At 36.2% G+C, this 19,342-nt stretch overlaps 2 protein-coding genes and 1 long non-coding RNA gene across 3 annotated transcripts in view; 2 read left to right on the top strand and 1 right to left on the bottom strand.

The window, feature by feature from the left end:
* LOC116841768 overlaps positions 1–19,342 on the bottom strand; it is a 156,978-nt gene that overhangs the window by 26,341 nt on the left and 111,295 nt on the right. The window lies entirely within an intron of this gene.
* Positions 6,823–7,790, top strand: LOC116841772. Its single transcript, XR_004377605.1, has 2 exons — positions 6,823–7,430; positions 7,615–7,790. It is a non-coding gene; the product is annotated as an uncharacterized LOC116841772 (long non-coding RNA).
* The window catches only part of LOC116841767 (proteoglycan 4-like), a gene marked incomplete at its 3' end in the record, with an annotated part of 2,536 nt that continues 1,639 nt past the window's right edge, over positions 18,446–19,342 (top strand). Inside the window, exon 1 of the mRNA XM_032810111.1 lies at positions 18,446–18,629. Coding sequence (XP_032666002.1) covers positions 18,563–18,629 — 67 coding nt within the window. The remainder of the gene's footprint in view (positions 18,630–19,342) is intronic.

Below are 19,342 nucleotides of genomic sequence, written 5' to 3'. Positions count from 1 at the left end.
GCTACTTTCGACTTGAATTTTCTGAAACTGAAATCTGACTTGACGCTTCTAAATAGCAGGAAACATGCAAAATTTCATCTGTAGGTTCTAAAGAAGACGTCTCGACAAAGTTAGTAGGTTAAATCAAGAAAGGTTGATGTAGACTTCAAAGTATCAAAGTAGGCGTTAAATGAAAAGTTGAGGCCAAAAGTAGAATCAAAATTTCGACTCGGGTGTCCGGCGTATTTACTCAAAATTTTAATCCTACTTTCGATCTCGATATTCCATTTAACGCCTATTTTGATACTCTACACCAACTTCTTTTGATTCTATTTGACCTACTAACTATGCCGAGAAGTCCTCTTTAGAATCTAGGAAGTTTGTGCGTGTTTCACCATTTAGAAGTGTTAAGTAGGACGTTAGTTTCTATTAGTTTGTATTAAATATACACTGATCTTCCAGATGTTAGAAAGTTCAGAGGAGTCGCGAAAGTAGGGCTAAAATTTCGGCTCAGGCTGATTTAATATGAAGTTAGTGTGTAAAGTTTGTCGCGTATGTTAAATAAAATAGAAGACGTAATTATCCACTATCGCGAAGGATGAATAGTTTGCATGAATAAAATGGACAATACACGGTATTCTTTTCTAGACATCCAACGAGGACTTCCTATTTTTCTTTCAATGTCCAAAATTTTCCACGAGAATTCAACAGAAAAATAACAAATCTTTCGTATCAATCTAATTCAATAGTTCACACAAAATCGTTAGAAATTGAGGAATGATTCCGTGTGAGATACAAGATTCTTGCAATCAGCCGAGAGATATACGGTGAATAATTAATAGAGGTAAGTAAATATTCTCGCGCACTTTTTCGCGTTATCGTTCATCGTGCTTTAGCCGGCTTAATTGTTCTTGCGCAATCGGCATTCTGTAACGTTGCTGACGACATAATTCCACGGTCACACGCGGCGAGGTGCCGTCACGGAATTTACGAGCGGGTTAATCCATTACGTGAGCCGACTGCCGGTGGACCCGAGTTCTGTCGTCGCGGCGATCACGGCTGTTTTCGCGAACGTTTGCTCTCGGTGCCGGTGCCCGACGTCGAGATTAACCGTCCGTCGTTCGCCACGACGGCCGACAGCGGTCTTTAATTGGTCAATCGGGTCGGATAGAACCGCGGTCTGTCATTATGCCCTTTCGTGGAAAAAGCGCGCGCGACTGTTCGGCTTTTCCGCGTCGCATACATGCGTTTCCGCCTCCCGTGCTTTCGCGCCATAATTGAACGATAAGCCGTAACGGGAGGGAGGAAAAAAAAGATGTCTCGCGTACGGATGAAAGCCTCCAGCTTCGTGGTATTTAACCGGCTGATGGTATAATCGGGCAGACGGATAATTTGAAAGTAATGGAACGAACTTGATGATCGTGCGCGGACGTACAGAATGAAATTAGTCGAGATGGGTATTCATTAAGAGACAGGGGATCCAAGAAATCCCAGGTGTAACCCCCAACTACGAGAGAGTTTGCACGGACGACGCATGTACCGGATCGTGACAGCGTATACCATCGTTCAGATGAACGGGGGAAACGTTTGTGCTCGTCACGATTACAAACGCGCCTCGAGGGACCGGTGAACAGAAAAAAATCTCAGTTCGTGTGACGGAATGAGGACTAGACGAGAACTCATGATTCAGGAATGATATCTCCGTTACCGCAAACATTCGCAAACATTGTTAACAAACTGAAAATTCAGTTGCGTTAAAACTCGGTTCGAGAACACATTTGGCTGAACAGAAATCTCCTGCAAATCTTTCCATTCCTGCACGGAAAAAAATTAGGTTGGATTGACTAAATATCAGGTAAAATATAAACAAATCAAAATTTCAGTTGAATCCTGTTCAAGTTAACAAGATTCTGATGACCAAATCTTGTTAACTAGAATCTTGTTAACTTGAGCAGAATTCTGATAACTTCAATACCGTAATTCTAGTTGATTCATATTTCACCAGGTGTTTGGTTAATCTGACCAAATTTTTTTTTTCGTACAAACGAGTTTTCGTCAGGTCCACAAACAACAAAATCAATTAACAAACCGAATTTTCTTTTCTTTGAATGCACCTCTGAATATGCTGCAACGCTCTTCGGTGACTCCAAGGTTGCGTTCCTTTTGGGCGCTCACGTGTTTTAAGCGCTTACAAACGTCACTCTATCTTTCTTCCGCATCTAATTAGCGATAAATATAGAATGAAATATAGAATGCTTACAGCGGGTGAACGTCCAAAAGGAACGCAACCCAAGTGGCTCTAACGTCGAGCGGAAAAGTCGAATACACACAGATGCGATCTTCAGAATCAGAGTCCATTACGAGAAGTCTGAGAAGCCACGTCACTGGACCAATAGATCAATTGTCACTCTCAGAGATCGACTTGGAGTCGCAGCTTGGCTCGGAAAAGAAAATCGCTACCGAAGCTCGATTCAACGAGCGATTCCGTGCTTCTTCGACGTCAATCTTGACGCGCTTCTGCCTACTCTGCATACGCATGCCTTATGCGCTTTCTCGTCCGCCTCGCACGGCAGACGCACGGCCGTGAACCTTCCCGCCATGTACGCACACGCATTACGCCGGGTAACATCGTAAACCCAATTGCATCTCGCGCGCCGCGGGCTTCGTAGTTGCGCGTGGCTTTATTGACCTATTAGCTATTTACGACTCGTTTTCTAAACATTCCTGGGAGCGCGCGTTTAGCGCAATCAGCTGACGCGTCTCGCAAATTGAAAGCCGTTTTCTCCGCGCGATTTACGAACGTTTAATACGGGAGAACCGCGCCGACCAGTCGGCCGTGAACGCATCTGCTTAAAGCGATCGCAGCGATGCCTGGTTATACGAGACAGATTGGCGGCACCGTTTCCGAAGTCTCTCGACTGTCAGTTTTGCGCTAAAGATAGTCCGCGACTAGGAAGCGTGTAAGTCTGTTGGAAAATGCACAAAAGCGAACCGAAAGCGAGCTTCAGTCGCAGATAATGCGCACCATCCTGCATTCTGCCCCGGAATCAGTTAATCGACATAATGCCTATACAGGATTTAAACCGTCGAAAGACAGGAACCTGCAATTTTCAGTATTAAATAATTGCCACGATAGCGTAGCGCCAGCAACTAGTTCTGGTTACTTATGACTGAGAAGTGATGTAGTGATTCTCTGGAACATTACACATGCGCGTCTTTATCGCAGTATCGTGGCGAATATGTCGATCTAAACGTATACATTATTCGACCATAATGTGAACCACCAACTTGGAGAGCAAGGACAATTAATTCAGTTAACAATTACTGTTATAACAAAGTGTTAAAGATGAATTTTTCACCCTTGGCTCCCCTGCCCGCTCCCGGATGAGGTAAAGGACTAACGCGGTCTGACGGGGAAGCGCGCAGTCAACGGCATTTTCAGGCTTGGAGCATTCAGGATCGCCGCATACACACTCGTATTCAAGTTCAGGGCTAACAAGATCCCGTCTCACCTCTCGCACACGCTCCTCGCGAGGGAACAGAAGGCCCATCTTCCCTTCGTGCAGGAGACGTTGTAAATGCTTCGGTCTTACTTCGCTGCTCGGCTCTCCCACCACTTTCCCACAAGCTCGACCGGCCGCCCTTTACTTTATTGCGTTTTATTTTCAGCGGTCCAGTCCGGCCGCTATTTATTTGGTCTTGTTTTAGTCCCCCACAACTCTGGCGAACTTGCTCCTCAGTGTTCGCTCCTTTTTCATCGTGTTGTCTTCCGATCCTCCACTAGGTATTCGCCGGTACGGCGTTCCCTAGTCGAATAATGTGTACTTTTAGATCGCAATATTATTCGTCTTATAATTCAACATAACTTTAAAATATCGCAATAATATTAACAGTGTACATTGTAATTACTTATTTATTAAATATAAACATATAAAATTTATAAAAATTATTATTAAATATTAACATATTGTACAATAAATTGCAATGATGTCGCAATCATCTAAAACGTAATTCGTAACGATCATTTTGTTTCCTTTACATCGAGAGAATATATTATAGGTTCCTTTTATGCAAATTCTTTTTCATTTTTCCAAGGTTCTAGTAAAACACAGGTATTATAGAGATTGTCAGTAAAATTTATCTCGCTAAAGAATATATTCAATTTCGCTAGAAACATAACAAATTTTTTTAATAATACATCTTAGTTCCTAAAATATAGATAGCACATATGAGATGAAGGGACAGACAATTGCTGCAAAATGTTGTAATTCGTCGGTTGCAAAATTCTTTAGGAATTTTTACTATGAAATTCTCTTCCTGTACATTATCTGTATTGTTCCGCTTATCAAGTAATCGCAAAAAGATCTCAATGTACTCGAATTGTATTCAGAAATCTCATTAAATATTAGGAAAAATGTTTGATTGCAAGATGGGAGAAGAGTATCCTTAGCTCTTTCCCACTAGTAACGATTAACTTCAAATTAACATATGATTCTATAAATTTTACTAATACATGATTATAATTTTAATAATACATGAATGTAAATCCGTGCAAGTTTCAAGAAGGACAGATTCGAGAGATCATGGATTGAAATATTCTTCAAGTACTTTTAATCGTGCGCGAACAATGTCACGATTTTCTTGTTCGCAATGTTCTCTCGTAGGGATCGCATGATCGAAATCCCTTGTCTTCCTTTCGTCATCGGTCGTCAATCGTCGACGGTTGGTGCGAGCTATCGCAATCATTTGCTTTCGCGCAAACAACCAAGTGAAAGTAGCGAGGACCGTGCAAGAAATACACACGTAGAGTTTCATTTTGCAAGCTTAATGGCAAGTCAGATCTCTCGTCAGCCCTGAACTTGGCCGTCATCGTGGCGTTCTGTGCACGTAATCTCGGATGTGGGCGCGTCACGCTCTGCTTTCTTGCAGAAACTTTTGTCCAACACGAATGGAAAGGTCATTCTGACGCGAACACGTTCTTACCCCGCGTGAAAAATTGATCGACGCGTGCGGAGAGATTAATTGCGAGTCGAATACGAGCGAGTATCGATGTTATATTGAGAAAAACCCCTCGGTTATCGGAACAAAAGCACTGTTGTTTACTATTTGATGATCGTTAGAGAGACAGATCGAATAGTTACCGTTGGAAATCATTTCTGATCATTTATCATTTTAACAAACATATATTGCAAATATACAAATTATATTTGTTCTCGCTTTTTTAGGTTAGTTATGTCTCCATTGCAGAAGTGTTGTTTGGAACAGCAAATTGAAAATAACAAATCATTTGTTTTGACTACGGGGTTATTTTCTGTTGCACACGAATAAATCATTGAGGGTATTGATATTTCGTTAAATTAGCGAAACTTTTTATTTCAATGTACGATTGCAATGATCCTCTCGAAAAATCATATCGAACGTCACGGGCGCGGAAAGGATTTATGGCGATCGCGATGAAACGATCCTCAAAAGACAATATGTCGCGCATATATTTTCGGTACTTCATAATAAGCGCACATTTCACTGACGTTTCGTAATCGCGTACTTCTTATGTCAGGATCATCGATAACGCTTATTTTTAATGCACGAATATCGATGAGAGTCTGCGACGCGAACGCGTGAGGGCAAGAAGGGGAAGCGCGGCGACTTTCTATTCACCATGCATTATTTATTTCTCAATAAGTTTGCTCGTTATATTGAAATTGAGTTCGAAAAGACAGCGCGAACTCGGAACAGTGAACATCTGAACAAATAAATTATTCAAAACTGACTCATAAATAAATAGTCAAACATAGTGGTACTTGACGATATGAGCAGTCGCGGTAGGCTCGTGACGCATTTGTGTATGTAGCCGGCTGCGTTACATACAAATCGATTGCACCGTGAAAAGTTTGATCTAAAAAAGTTGTTTCTAAAAGAATCCTTATTACACGGCGCGAAAATATTATTCTACCGGTACACGAATACAGTTGCATCTCGCGTCAAACATCTTGAAATCTTATATTATTACATTCGTGGACGCAGTAACTGCATGATAAATTTTATGAACGTATAATAAACATTTTATGTATCCTTCAAAGAAAGACTTTTATAGTTATTTTATCTATCTGAGTTTCCTTATGTTAGAGAGACTCGCTAAAGTCGTCGATGTCCTTCGATATGTGTGGATATTTTTAATTTTTATAATTTAAATTTAAGACGATTGTAACTTTTTATATGTCCCAAGATACCAAGGTGATATTTTTATTTATATATATATTTTTTATAGTGTTTCATATAAAATTTTATAGCGTCGCGTACATAAAAATGTGTCGCAATGGAGAACGAGATAAGATAATTTATTTTTTTTGCTACTAAATAACTAAAAAGCAATGGAGAACGAGATAAGATAATTTATTTTTTTTGCTACTAAAAAACTGACAGAAATATTTTAGTATAAAGTGCATTTGTAATTTGAGTTTATACACGTGTAGTAATAATTATGAATAACCGTATGATAAATTTTATGAACGTATAATAAATATTTTACTTTTTCTTCAAAGAAAGACTTTTATAGTTATTTTACCTATTTAAAAACTTCTTTATATGCTAGAAATACTCGCTAAAATTAACGATTGTCCTTCGAGATGTGTGGGGATATTTTTCATCTTTATATAAATTTCTAATATTATTTATAATTTCTAATATTATTTTTAATTTCTAATCTTTATTTAAATTTCTAATTTAAATTTAAGACAATTGTAATTTTTTATATGTTCCATAATGAAAGATATGGTAATAATTAAGAATAAGAACATAGTCTAAACACTGCTATATATATCTTTCATTGTCGGTGCATTCTCCTTTAAAATCGTCCTTCGAATTGGAAACGTAAGACATTCTAAATAAAAAAGAGCATTTCAATTTCAGAAGAATTCCAGAAAAACGAATATTCTATATTTCATTTTCTTATTAAACAATTTTTAAGTGCGCAGTACTTTTTATTCATTTTTCTACAGTTTTCTTTTTACTTTTGTACGTATTTTTTGTATATAGGTATATTCGTTCCAATATCGTAATATCTTATTTATTTAAACTTTTACTTATTAGAATATTTCTTAGAACGCTAAAATTAACATGCGTACTGTCAAATCATTAAACAAAACTAATCTAAAATTATCAGCACATTTTCTGTTTTTACATACATGTTATCAGCATATGTAACACGCATCGTAAAATTATCTGCATTGTGATTTTTTACGTCCAACATTTATGTTATTTTTGCGTATATAAAGACCACATGTCACCTATTTTCTTAAATATATTCTTACACAACATTAAGTATATTGTCCTTACTTGTTAACGAAATGGAGGTTGTGAAATGTCTCTTTGAAATTTTGGTAATCGCCATAATAACCATTGTTTCCATCGCTTCAGGGTGTCCAGAAGCCAAAGCTGACGCACTACTTAAGGTATATAATTTTAAATGATTGAATATATTCTAGTATATAGATATATTCTATATTTGAATATATCCCAGTATTGTATATCAGTAAAAAATGTAATTGCCGTTTATTACTTTATATATATATATATATATATATATATATATATATATATATATATAATAAGTTAAATTTATTAAATTTATTTTAGACTGGTGTAATAGCATCATTGGGTAATCGTTAAACGTGCGCGAAAACAGACATGTCAACAATAAAGCGAAGCAAGATGACTATCATAACTAAGTGATATTTGATATTCATGATATAACATGTATAATGCAACATATGCGCATTGCAATGGTGAAATAAATGCATAGTAAAAATTAATGTATCTGTCAAGCTGACAGTGTCGACGTTTAATTAATCACTACTAGAACCTTTCATTGTATATTAAGTATAACTTGCGCCTTAAGATGAAGACTTGCGTTGGAAGATGAAGATATTAATTATTTAATCTTTCCCATAACATTGTCGTTTGTTATAGTTGTAAATCGGAATTTTGGTACCTTTGTAATGTCTGAAAATATATTTTAGTTTAAAGCAAAATGTAATAAAAAGTAAAAACGTAATGAAAAGTAATTCTATTTCTTTTAAAGCATTACCAATGTTGCAGGATCAGCAGCGGTGTCCGCCTTAATAGTCGGCATGACGAAAGTATAACTCTCTGTTCGATAACTGACAATTTATACCGAAAGTTACACCCGGAAATATTGTGGTAGTAAAATGTATCTAAAATATAAAACAGCTTGATGTCTTTTGATATAAAAATTTGATATAAAAACAGAGAATTTTGATCGATAAAAATTTTGTCATGAAATGTATATAAATATACATAGATATATATAATAAAAAAAAAAAAAAATATATATATATATATAATAAAGCGACGTGTTTTACAGATATAAAGAATACAATATTTAATAGTACGGTTTAATATATATGAAATAATTACCAAAGATTGATTTAGATATTTTCAGAGAAAAGGAATAAGCCATGTAAGAGATTTAATAAAAAAAATCTTTTTTGTAATACGCGGCTGGCCCATTTATAATATTGTATACTGTTCGAAAGGATTTGTTTGCGAATAAATGAAACCCATCAGAAGCCTAAAAATGCAACTAAAGATTAAATTATCTCCAGAACAAAAATATATTTTTTTTAATATACTGTACTATGATAACAGTTATATAGCTATGATAACAGTTCTTTTCGTGATTCATTTCAACATTTTATAAACAAGAAATCAATTTTTACTACTGAGCGTGACACTTGATGCGATTAGTTTTTTTCTAGCATTAATATGGAAACGTGGAAGATTACGGTAATTTCAATTTTAGTGCTAAGAAAAAGCATTTTTCGTGCCCCACGTGTATCCATTTGTGCGCCTTTTTCCTGCTTCGTCATCATACGTCAGGAATTCGCACGAATACAGTGCTGTTATTTAAGTTCCTCATATACGTAAGTTATTTAATCCGATTGAGTGTGTAGAACGAGAAAAATATACTCGGGACTTCAAACAGTAATATCGGCATTATGAAAATCAGTAATCTACTGTTGGCTTTTGTTGCGATTATTGTCGCCTTATTCGTAAGTGTAACATCCGCAGACCCTGCACCAGAAGCCGTGAAACTTTTTCGACATACACGTGCTGTAGTAAGTAGTTAATTACATTTATATAATCATCCTCGATTCATATCAATAATTGACCTTTGTAATAATCAACACTTGATTGATATGTTTCTTTAAGTGTTTAATGCTATTTTTGCTGATAAGTAATGCATTCGCTTTCATTAAGAGCATCAGCGATTCAAAGATCGAAATTACACGACAGCTGGAAGAATTAACGTTTTATTTCTTCGAAATTTGAAGAATTATATATGGCTATTATCGCTATTATGACTAATTATCGCTATATTCTCTATATGGTGCTTTAACGATTTATCCTCTCCGCGTTTCAAAGTCTGCACATTTTATGCTTTCAAAAAGTAGCCTAATATAAGTATAAAAGCCTATATGTAAAAGTAGCCTAAACTCGCGTATATATATGATCTTCATTTGTTCCATTGTAAAATTGAAGCATATATTTGTGCTCAGGGAAGAATAGGAGCAGTAGTCGCTCTAAGGCCTAAGAAACCTTCTACTACAACAGTAAGTACGGACACATTATAATTTTCGATATTTATAATTTATATCCTTTAAAACAATAAGTTTGGTGAAAGTTACAGAAATGTCAGTTATCTCATATATATATTGCACACATGTTGATTGGCAAAATTTCGGCATCTGCTTTATAAAAACTGCTTTTCAAAAGAGGGTTTATAAAGTTGGAATAAAAAAAATGTAAGATGGAAAAGTTGTAAAATCAAATGAGAGACTAATATATTTTGAATTAAACTTAAGCATTTTTAATTATTATTTAAACTTGTAGTTATACATATAATTTTTTTAACAAAAAAATATATAACTAAAGAGAGAGAGAGAGATTATATATTTATTTTTATATAAATTTTATATAAATTACAAACACACAAATGCAATTATTTTGTAAGATAAGATTCATAATTTATATTTTTAATGATAAAACTACTTGTCGCTAAATGAATCGCGATTAAAAGATATCTTCGATACTATACTTTGATAGTGTTTCTGATCTTTAAAAAAGTCTTGAAACTTTCAACGCTCTTTGCTGATAATTATTGCGTGCAGTTTGAAATATCTAATGGAGAGAAATAACACGAAGATTAAAATATTTCGCAATGCTGCATCGAGCTCACACGACGAGTTTGTAAAGGGTCAGACTGAGGTGCGCGCGAGGTGCCTCGTTTCAATGCTTGCAATTAGTGCATACCTTTACGACAGGTATACATATTTACCAGCGGCCGCTGTAAAAGTCCCTTCGACTTTACGATTCAGATATGATTACGTCGCGCTAAGTGAGCTTTAGTACATATAGAATCACGCGAGGCGCATTGCCCGCAATTAGTTGCTCTTCTTTGATTCCCGCGAGATCCCGCAATGTCGACTGTGAGGTTCGTCTTTTTTATGATTTTCAATAAGAAACAAAAAAAAATAAATAAAAAAAGAAGAAAAGTACGTCTCTCTCACGACGCCTTAACTCCTACGTATTCATGCTGACGTATTTTTTAGCGTATATCCATTCGCTGAGTTTCTCTTCGACGCGCGTGTACATCTCGCGTTTCGCGAACACGCGCCACGTTACCGTGGCGCGTTGTATTCCTCTCGTTCTACTCGCGAGAATGAACACACCATCGTATCATACATTATCGATCTTTCCGATCTTAACCTACACATTCAGCTATATCATTAGAATGTTTAAGACGCGTCAGTACCGCGTCTTCCCTCAGCGATGGAAAACAATGCACCGCGCGACCGCTCGAATCTTTTCAACGGCTTGCGCGATAAAGCGCCTCGCGAACCCGCACACACAGCGAAAAATTATATTTTATGCGTTGTAAAATCGCGTCCGGTGCCACGCTATCATCGCCAGACCATAAATTGCGCCGCGTCCGTGCTGCATTAGTGATAAATGATAATTATACCTTTGTAGTGAACTTGAGGTACTGGTTCTAGACCTTCGCGCGGCCCACGTACGTCGACCATAAATGATTTTAGCGACTCTTGCCGATCTCATTGCTGCGACTGTGCACTCACGTCGTGTCTTATCTTATGCGACGACAACGTTAGTCGGAAATCTTGTTCAGCGACTGTTACGCACCGACTGACCACTGAACGACTTCGTCGAGCAAAAATATTGTGAATGTACGCGACGTTAGAAATTTATCGCGAGATTTATTGTTAATTTTATCACACAATTACTTTCTTATATTGTTTATTATATCAATTATTTAGGCAAAAATACCGAATAAGGGACATTCATGTAGCCTTGATCTTGACATATATTATGAAGATCACTCTTCTAAGTATTCTTCAATTATGTGTGCAAAAATTATGTTTTATTTGTTAAAAAAAAGTTTTAATAATTTTTTAACAAACAATAAGCGATGCTTAAAACTTTTTGAATGTTACTCAGGATATATTCTTGATAACATATGTCAAGGACAAAGTCATAGAGGAGCTAGATTTCTTATTCAATATTTTTACCAAATTTTATTTTACATTAATTTTTTCGAATAACAATGGATATATGGATATATGGATTTTGTTAGTACATCTGTAAGATATTTTCGTGGGATAGTTTATACGCTCAGAAATTCTGACAAATGAAAATTATGAACAACGTATTATCGGATGTAGCGTGATGGAATCTTATCTTTAATACCTTCAATAATGAACGTTTACAATAATCATTTTCCTATTTGTTTTTGATAATGTATTTTTTTATTTGTAAGAGGAACATAGTTAGGTTTGCACGTAACTTATCACTTTATTAAGTATTATATCTTTATCTTTATAAGGAGGATCTCTGTCTCACCTATGATAACATATTAGATAAACGTCAGGGAAAAATTGCATTTTTCGTGAGGATAGTTGACAATAATAATGTGTCATTGCATGAGTCACACTATCTTATCACTATTTCACAAATCAGAGTTGGGTTCGCTAAATGAGAAATATTGTTTACATATACTTGCAATGATATTTGTGCGCGTTAAACTTGTACGATACATTACGTGTTTCATATGCACGCAGATTTATCAACTTATGTGATTTACTAGTAACCTGTACTATCAACGTAGAGAAAACTCTATTAATTTTTCGGTAGCCACTTGAAGGATATTAAGCGACTTCATTTTAGTACGACACAAAATGAAAATTAAAGTGATGCGCGCCATATTTTTCTGATCTTCTTTTAAGAAATAACTATGTAAAGTTGTGTAAACTGAGATAAAGCTATTTCTTAAAAAAGTATTTTTCTTTCAATTGGCCATAGTTATGTGACAATGAATGCAACATGAGAAATATGTTGCGAAAAAATTAAGAGGAAAAATTGATTTAAAAGTATGATTTAAAAAACATAAGTAACACTGAGGTTCTTTGCAATCGTTCAAGAAGTTAATCATGGTCAATTTTTTTTTCTCTATGAGACTATTCATTGACAAGTTTAATTCTGAAAAAATGAGTAAAAAGACACAATTAGTGAAAAGTGACGCAATTAATAGAAAATGAAAACTGTCTTTTAATTAATTTCAAACATCTACAAGGCACGGACTTTTTTTGTTCTATATAGAAAGACATGTGAACTATCCACTGGGGTAGTTACAAAAACTTAAAAATCATAATTCTGTATGTTAGATCACTCTTGCATAACTATGGTCAATTGATAAGATGTTTAACGAAATTTTCACTTTTGTTCCACAAAAGGCACGCAAAGTTGGAAAGTTAATTGTTATATGCTTATTTTTTTCACATCACGTGCTAGATATTTGCTCTCTCTTTCTTCAGGAACTCTTGCTCGCTTGTATTCTCGTATTACATAACATTATTTTTGATGTATTATTTCTCACAGGCGAAACCAACTACTCCAAAGAAGGGATAAGACCGACATGAAGTTTGCTGAACGACGAGACGACGAGGAGGGTGTCTCAAGCTTTTGCGCAATACACAGGGATGTTTGCAAAGCGACGACGCTGCGCGGACTGTTAATATTAATTTAAGGGAATGCATTGTGCGCGGCTCGCGCGGGAAGATTATAGGATTAGCTCACAACTGGTTTGGGTTTGCTTGCTCTGTCTCCTTCGGCGCTCGGCCGCACCGCGGATTTACGGAACGCGGAAAAATGAGATTCTCTTCTCGCTGTCCAGTGAGATTGCTCTTAGAACGAAACGCCTTACCTTCTCTTCATTTCGACAACGGAACGAAAAATTTTACGCAACTGCAAAATCCTAGTCTGATCCCCCCAAGCTCCATTACGCTCTCCTCCACGACTCTTCAGGCACACTGTCAAAACCGCTAATATAAATTTTATCTTGCGTCATTCGCAATGTTATTCACGCTCGACGTTGTTAAATATTCGAAATAGCAATGTTCCGACGTAGCAAAGTGTAATCTTTGTACGCTGATCGCGAGTGACTCGGCGAATCGTGTTAATAAAAGCTGCGTGTCTGGAAAACCTTGATTATTGCACTTCTTTGTGTGTTACTCGTGATCCTTATTACTTCGTTCGTACTCCAACATTTATGAATCCTATTGAAAATTACAGCAGCATCGCTGAAGATTGTGGTATCGTAAGAAATCTCTCTCTCTCTCTCTCTCTCTCTCTCTCTCTCTGTCTCTCTCTTCCCGCTGAATACCTTCCTCCACACCCACCGCTATTGTAACTTTACCTTCGCTTGACACGGTCAATCGCGGAGCTCGAGTATCGACATGACAGACGCGATACGCCGAAATGTCGATTTGATCCCAGCGCTTTCGTCTCGCCGGAGTTGCATTCTGCCATTTCTTCCTTGTAACTGGCCGCATTGTGTACAACTTTATGCCGAGCCACGCTTCCTAGAGTGTATCTGTACACCTACGCATCCATTCCTTCTTTTCTTTGCATTTTGTGTGCATTTTCGCGTGCCGTAAAGAGCAACGATACCAAATCCCGGTATTGCAACGCTTGCTTGCGAATACATGCGACGAGCGCGTGTTAGATCAATCAAATGATCGTTGACAGATCTTCTGCTTCTGTTGGCTATCGCAGCGGGCAAGTACAAGACTCAGCTTCGGCGAATCGATAAGAAAATTTATCTTGTCTTTATTTTTGTTTACAAGAGTGGGTCGTGACGGACAGGAAATCAGTAATTCTTTTCTTTGGGCGAGCACAAAGCAATTCAATTACGCGAAGATATATTAAGTCGAGAGTGTCGCGGTAAAGTTTGATTGCGACACTTCGACGTAACGTTCAAATATATCTGTCGAGCATACCTGTCAGGCGTTGATAAGTGCTATGTAACTCAGTGCAGCTGAGATTCATTTGCAAACTATACAGCGGTGACCGCGAGATTGTAAGATCGATCTTATACCTTCCATGCATATTTTCGATCTTAAAAGTTAGAAAAAAGATCGTGTCTTTCCGCAGTAAGAATTTGCCATAATCGAAATACTCTTTTATAAATAAATTTTATAAATAAATATTCAAACGTATCGTGTCATAATTTCTTCCCGATGTGTAAGGATTATTTTCTCCAAAAGAGGTAGACGGAGTCAACGAACTCCGATACGTTAAAAGTGCTCCGGCTGTACTTTCGCTGCATAAATCTAAGCGACTTTGATCTATCGAGGAAAGTGTAATTAGTGGGATACGGGGAAACGTCGCGTTCTGCAAAAATGTGTGGAGGATTTTCTTGATGCATCATGCTCACCGATGTCATAAATGTGTATCAGCGGCAGTCTGCGTCGTGTTGCAACATATGGGCTATATTTTACAATTCTACGGACTCGCTGATAACGATCAGATATCCTTATCTCATCGATATACATTTTTATGTTGCATATGTGTATATGGATACGTACTGATATCCAATCATCGAGATCAATTGTTTCATATTTGTTGCAAAACCTTTTGAAAAACCGGCAAGAAAAATAAAGTAAAGTAAGAAAAGGCACAACATCGTTGTTCAGTGGAGGACAATTACGATTTGTCGTCGGAGAATCGTCCGGCTACGCAAATAATTTCGCGATGAAATTTCATTTTCTTCTTTACGTTTTCTTGCTCGATGTACATATAATTATATGTCCAGCCAAATAGATTTCTTTCTTGAGAAGAGATCGATTCCGGCAGCGTCCACAAATAAAGTTTATGATTTACAACTCGAGGAAAAAATCGATAACGCGCAATGGAGGAGATCGATGAAGTGTAGGTGGAGGAAGCATAGAAAAAATCGCCTTGCCGCGTTCTACTGTTCGATCAAAGAGAGCCGATTTGACAGAAATAGCTGGGCAGAATTCAAAGAAATAACACGAAGTGGAATACGTTTTGATGCCGGGCAACCGGAGGCAGCGAGGATGCGCAAGTATTCACGAGCATCATTGTTATTCCATGGTTAAGCGTGGGAAGCGAATACCTTCACGCTCTAGAGAACACCCGCTCTGTACAGGGTTCTCCCCTTTCACGACATAATCGCTCCCCGGTTTCACCGTGCTTCGTTCGGTACGCGTATCGTTCGGATGTGGCTTCGCAACAATTACCGTCTCACCACTTCGGAGCTCGAATCCGCGAATCAGAGAGCGCGCGAGCCGAAATATCGTACTATATTGTACACTGAGAGAAATTATTCGAGAAGAAATTAACAAACGGATATTTCCGATCAAAATACCAATAAATTTTTCTATCCAATCCGAAGCATCTGATGAGAAATATCAGTTTATAATTTTTTGATCGGTTTATCTGATAAAATGTCATTGTAATCGGAAGTATTCAATTAAATTTAATTGGATATCTTGATCGAATATAAAAATGTATTGGTATCTTCATCGAAAATAACCATTTGTTAATTTTTTACTAGATAATTTCTCTCAGTGTATTGTATGGTATGTAAAGAGACACTCGTTATTTGTTGTTTCATCCATCGGAACCAACGCGAATATTCTCTTTTATATCTCTTCAGAGAACGAATATTTCTTGTTTATATCTCTTTAGAGAGTTTAGCAAATAATTATTTCAATATCGGTAATATATCGGTCGTGGTTGTAATCGGTTGCAGAACGCTTAAGACACAATGAAGCTGGGAATTCAGCAAACTACTAAAATTGAGAGTTATTACTGACGAGATTACGTGGTAATAATACAATTGATAATAGTATAATAAATAATAAATAAAATTATAGTAATTAGCAATACTAATGTTCAATGAAATAATTACCGCGTAACTCCATTGATAATGACTCTCAATTTGAACAGTTTGATGAGATACGAACCTCCACGTGTTCAAACCGTTTTGCAACAATGTGTACAAACGATGCAATTTGATCATTTTATGTCTCAAACAAACTCTTGTTAAAGTCTTAAAGATCAGATAAGTTAAAATACATAATTCGTAAATTATCTTATCATATCCGTTAATTATTTCAGATCTAAGATACAAGTCTTAACTATATCTATTATAATTTATTCTTCATCATTTCTCATGTATTGCAAATCCAACGCCAGTCCACATGATCAGTCGACAAGGCGAGTGCGACAGTTGGCCCGTGCACTCTACTGGGATTCCTTCCTTGCGAATCTAAAAAGCATCATCAGCGCAAATCGAACGACACCGCGGCTTACCTCATTAGGAAAAATTGCACGGGTGGGCGTTTCGAATGGGTCGATAAAGGTTTCAATCGAGGTCAGGAAACCCCGAACGGAAACGCGATAAAATCGTTATAAACAACAAAAAAATAAACTATCTTTCTACGTAATACTTGCTATCATTTACCTGATAATATCTTATCTCAAACGATTTTCCTGACTTAAATTCTGTATGTGTGCAGTTTTATTTCGCAACACAGTAAATACTATAGATACATATTGAATCGTCGCGCCGTTCTGATCACCGCGACCAGTATCATGGCCGATCTTTTACGCTAGAAAGATTCAGGAGCCTGTTATAAGCCTGGAAAATGCATGATAAATAACGAAACGTTGCTCTCAATCGATTTTAGAAACTTAAATCTTTCATTCTGCAAATATTTAACGTTAACAATAGAAAGCTTATATGAAGTGATGATTAGGAAACGTCAATTTGAAATAAGCATATGGAAAATGTAAGATAAGTAACGAAATATTGCTATTCAATTAATTTTAAACAAACTTAAACCGAACTTTCATTCTGCAAATATTTAACGTTAAAAATGGAAAGCTTATGTGAAGTGATGATTATAACGTCAATTTGAAATAAGCCATAGAAATGGTGCGATTGTAATCGCATGTCCGATGATATTGTTGTGTATTGTATCTTAGGATTAGTGATTTACGCGATTGTATCTTGATGTATTAGTTTTTCGATCAAGATATTTTGTTACTTTTAATAACAATCCCGTGATGATGTATAAGAATTGTACCAAACTAACGGTCACGCTTCAATGCGTGAAAAATGCAGATGTTACGGTAACGTGTACTCCTTGCAACGTTAACTATAATTCGTAGCTGAACTTGAAATGTTTCCCTGCGCGCGTTGACCGAGAGGCGCGACGTCACGCTTGGTCGTCCATGAAAACGGCTGCTTAGAGTACCAAGGATTCCTCGCAGAGATAGTTTCAGGCTCTAAACGTGTAAACAAGAATATCTTTTGCTAAAATATTCCATGCTTTCCATACATGCACAAAACTGTTACAATGAGATAAGTTAATATTCTTACAATTAACCAAAGTTATTGAATATTACAGCGTTATAATATATAAGTCCGGAGAAAGTATAATAAATTATTATTAATAATTAATATTTATTCATGATTGAGCAACATTATATTTAATGTAGCTACTCAATCGCGATTTTACAACGATTTAAATCGGATTTTAATTTTGAAGGCATCTAGTGTTAGGAATCAAAAGCTCTTATAAATTGTCGATTAGGATAATATTAATTCGACTTACGACGATTTTTAATCTTTAAGGAATTAATTATTTATTAAATTGTATCATTTATGTTTGCTACAAAAATATAGTACTCGTTTGTACCGAATTTGTCTGGCGCTATTAGCAATTGCGATAAGTGATCTGTTAGAAACATAATAAAGATATAAGTTTTATTATGTTTGTAAAATCAGCAACGATCCGAAGTAAGTACATATGAAATCTTTGTTTTCTTATCTTAAAATTTGCAAAAAAAAATATTTGTCGAGTATATATGTTGTATTACGATTAAATATATAAAAAATCAACTTTTAAATCGACAAATAATGCGTGTGTCATTCTACTTTCTTTGTGGTGAAGAATCGTGACAAAGTATCAAGGGCGATGAATCCCTGATAACTTATTTTTTACGTCTTAATCGCGTAGCGAAGGTGATATTGATGGAGACTGTGCTCGCGATAATCCAGCGTTTATCACAGCAAGCATTATATGATGAAAATCGGTGATAACGTTGCAGAGTATACCCTGACTTCTCGAGATACAGTGACAGTTGCATACTTGACAGTGGTCAAACCGGACTAAAGATGGGGAAACTAAATTCCCTCTTCCTGATTATCACCTTGGTAGTTGTATTTGCTGTTATTCATCCAGGTAGGCGATGTAAATTTTCGGCAATTTATTTAATCGGTTTACAATTGCTCTTCAAAATAAAAAGAAACTGCAAATCGTAAACTAGTGAAACGAGTGTCGTGATTATAACAGTCATCGTTAGTTATTGCATAGGTAACATAAAAATAAAAAAATGAAAAATAATTTAACAATAATTAAACAGTAACAACTGAAGAGGCAAATAAGGAGTACAGCACGGATGTCTTAGTGCTATTAAATACTAATATTATATAATATTAATATGATAGTGGGAGGATAATTATGTCCAGCATGTCAAACGCATGTATCGAAATTTTTCTTCGATTAACGTACGCGACGAATCTACCTTTCATACTTAGACCGATCCTTGAGTCCCAATTTTATATATATATATATATATATATATATATATATATATATATTTAAAATTCCCAAAACCCATTAAACCGATGACTCAAATAGATTCATTATATATTTACGAAAAAACTGCCTCCGCCCGGAAAGTGAGGAGATTCCAGGTTCGTGTCCTGGCGGAGGCAGTTTTTTCGCAACATATATAATGAATCTATTTGAGTCATCGGTTTAATGGGTTTTGGGAATTTTAAATATATATATATAAAATTGGGACTCAAGGATCGGTCTAAGTATAAAAGGTAGATTCGTCGCGTACGTTAATCGAAGAAAAATTTCGATACATGCGTTTGACATGCTGGACA

This window comes from Odontomachus brunneus, unplaced genomic scaffold, assembly GCF_010583005.1.
Source record: "Odontomachus brunneus isolate Ranch 3 - 2012 unplaced genomic scaffold, Obru_v1 Obru_scaffold_018, whole genome shotgun sequence".
In the NCBI taxonomy this organism is placed as follows: domain Eukaryota; kingdom Metazoa; phylum Arthropoda; class Insecta; order Hymenoptera; family Formicidae; genus Odontomachus; species Odontomachus brunneus.
Note: the sequence above shows the minus strand (reverse complement) of the source record. Positions and strands in the feature narration are given on the sequence as shown.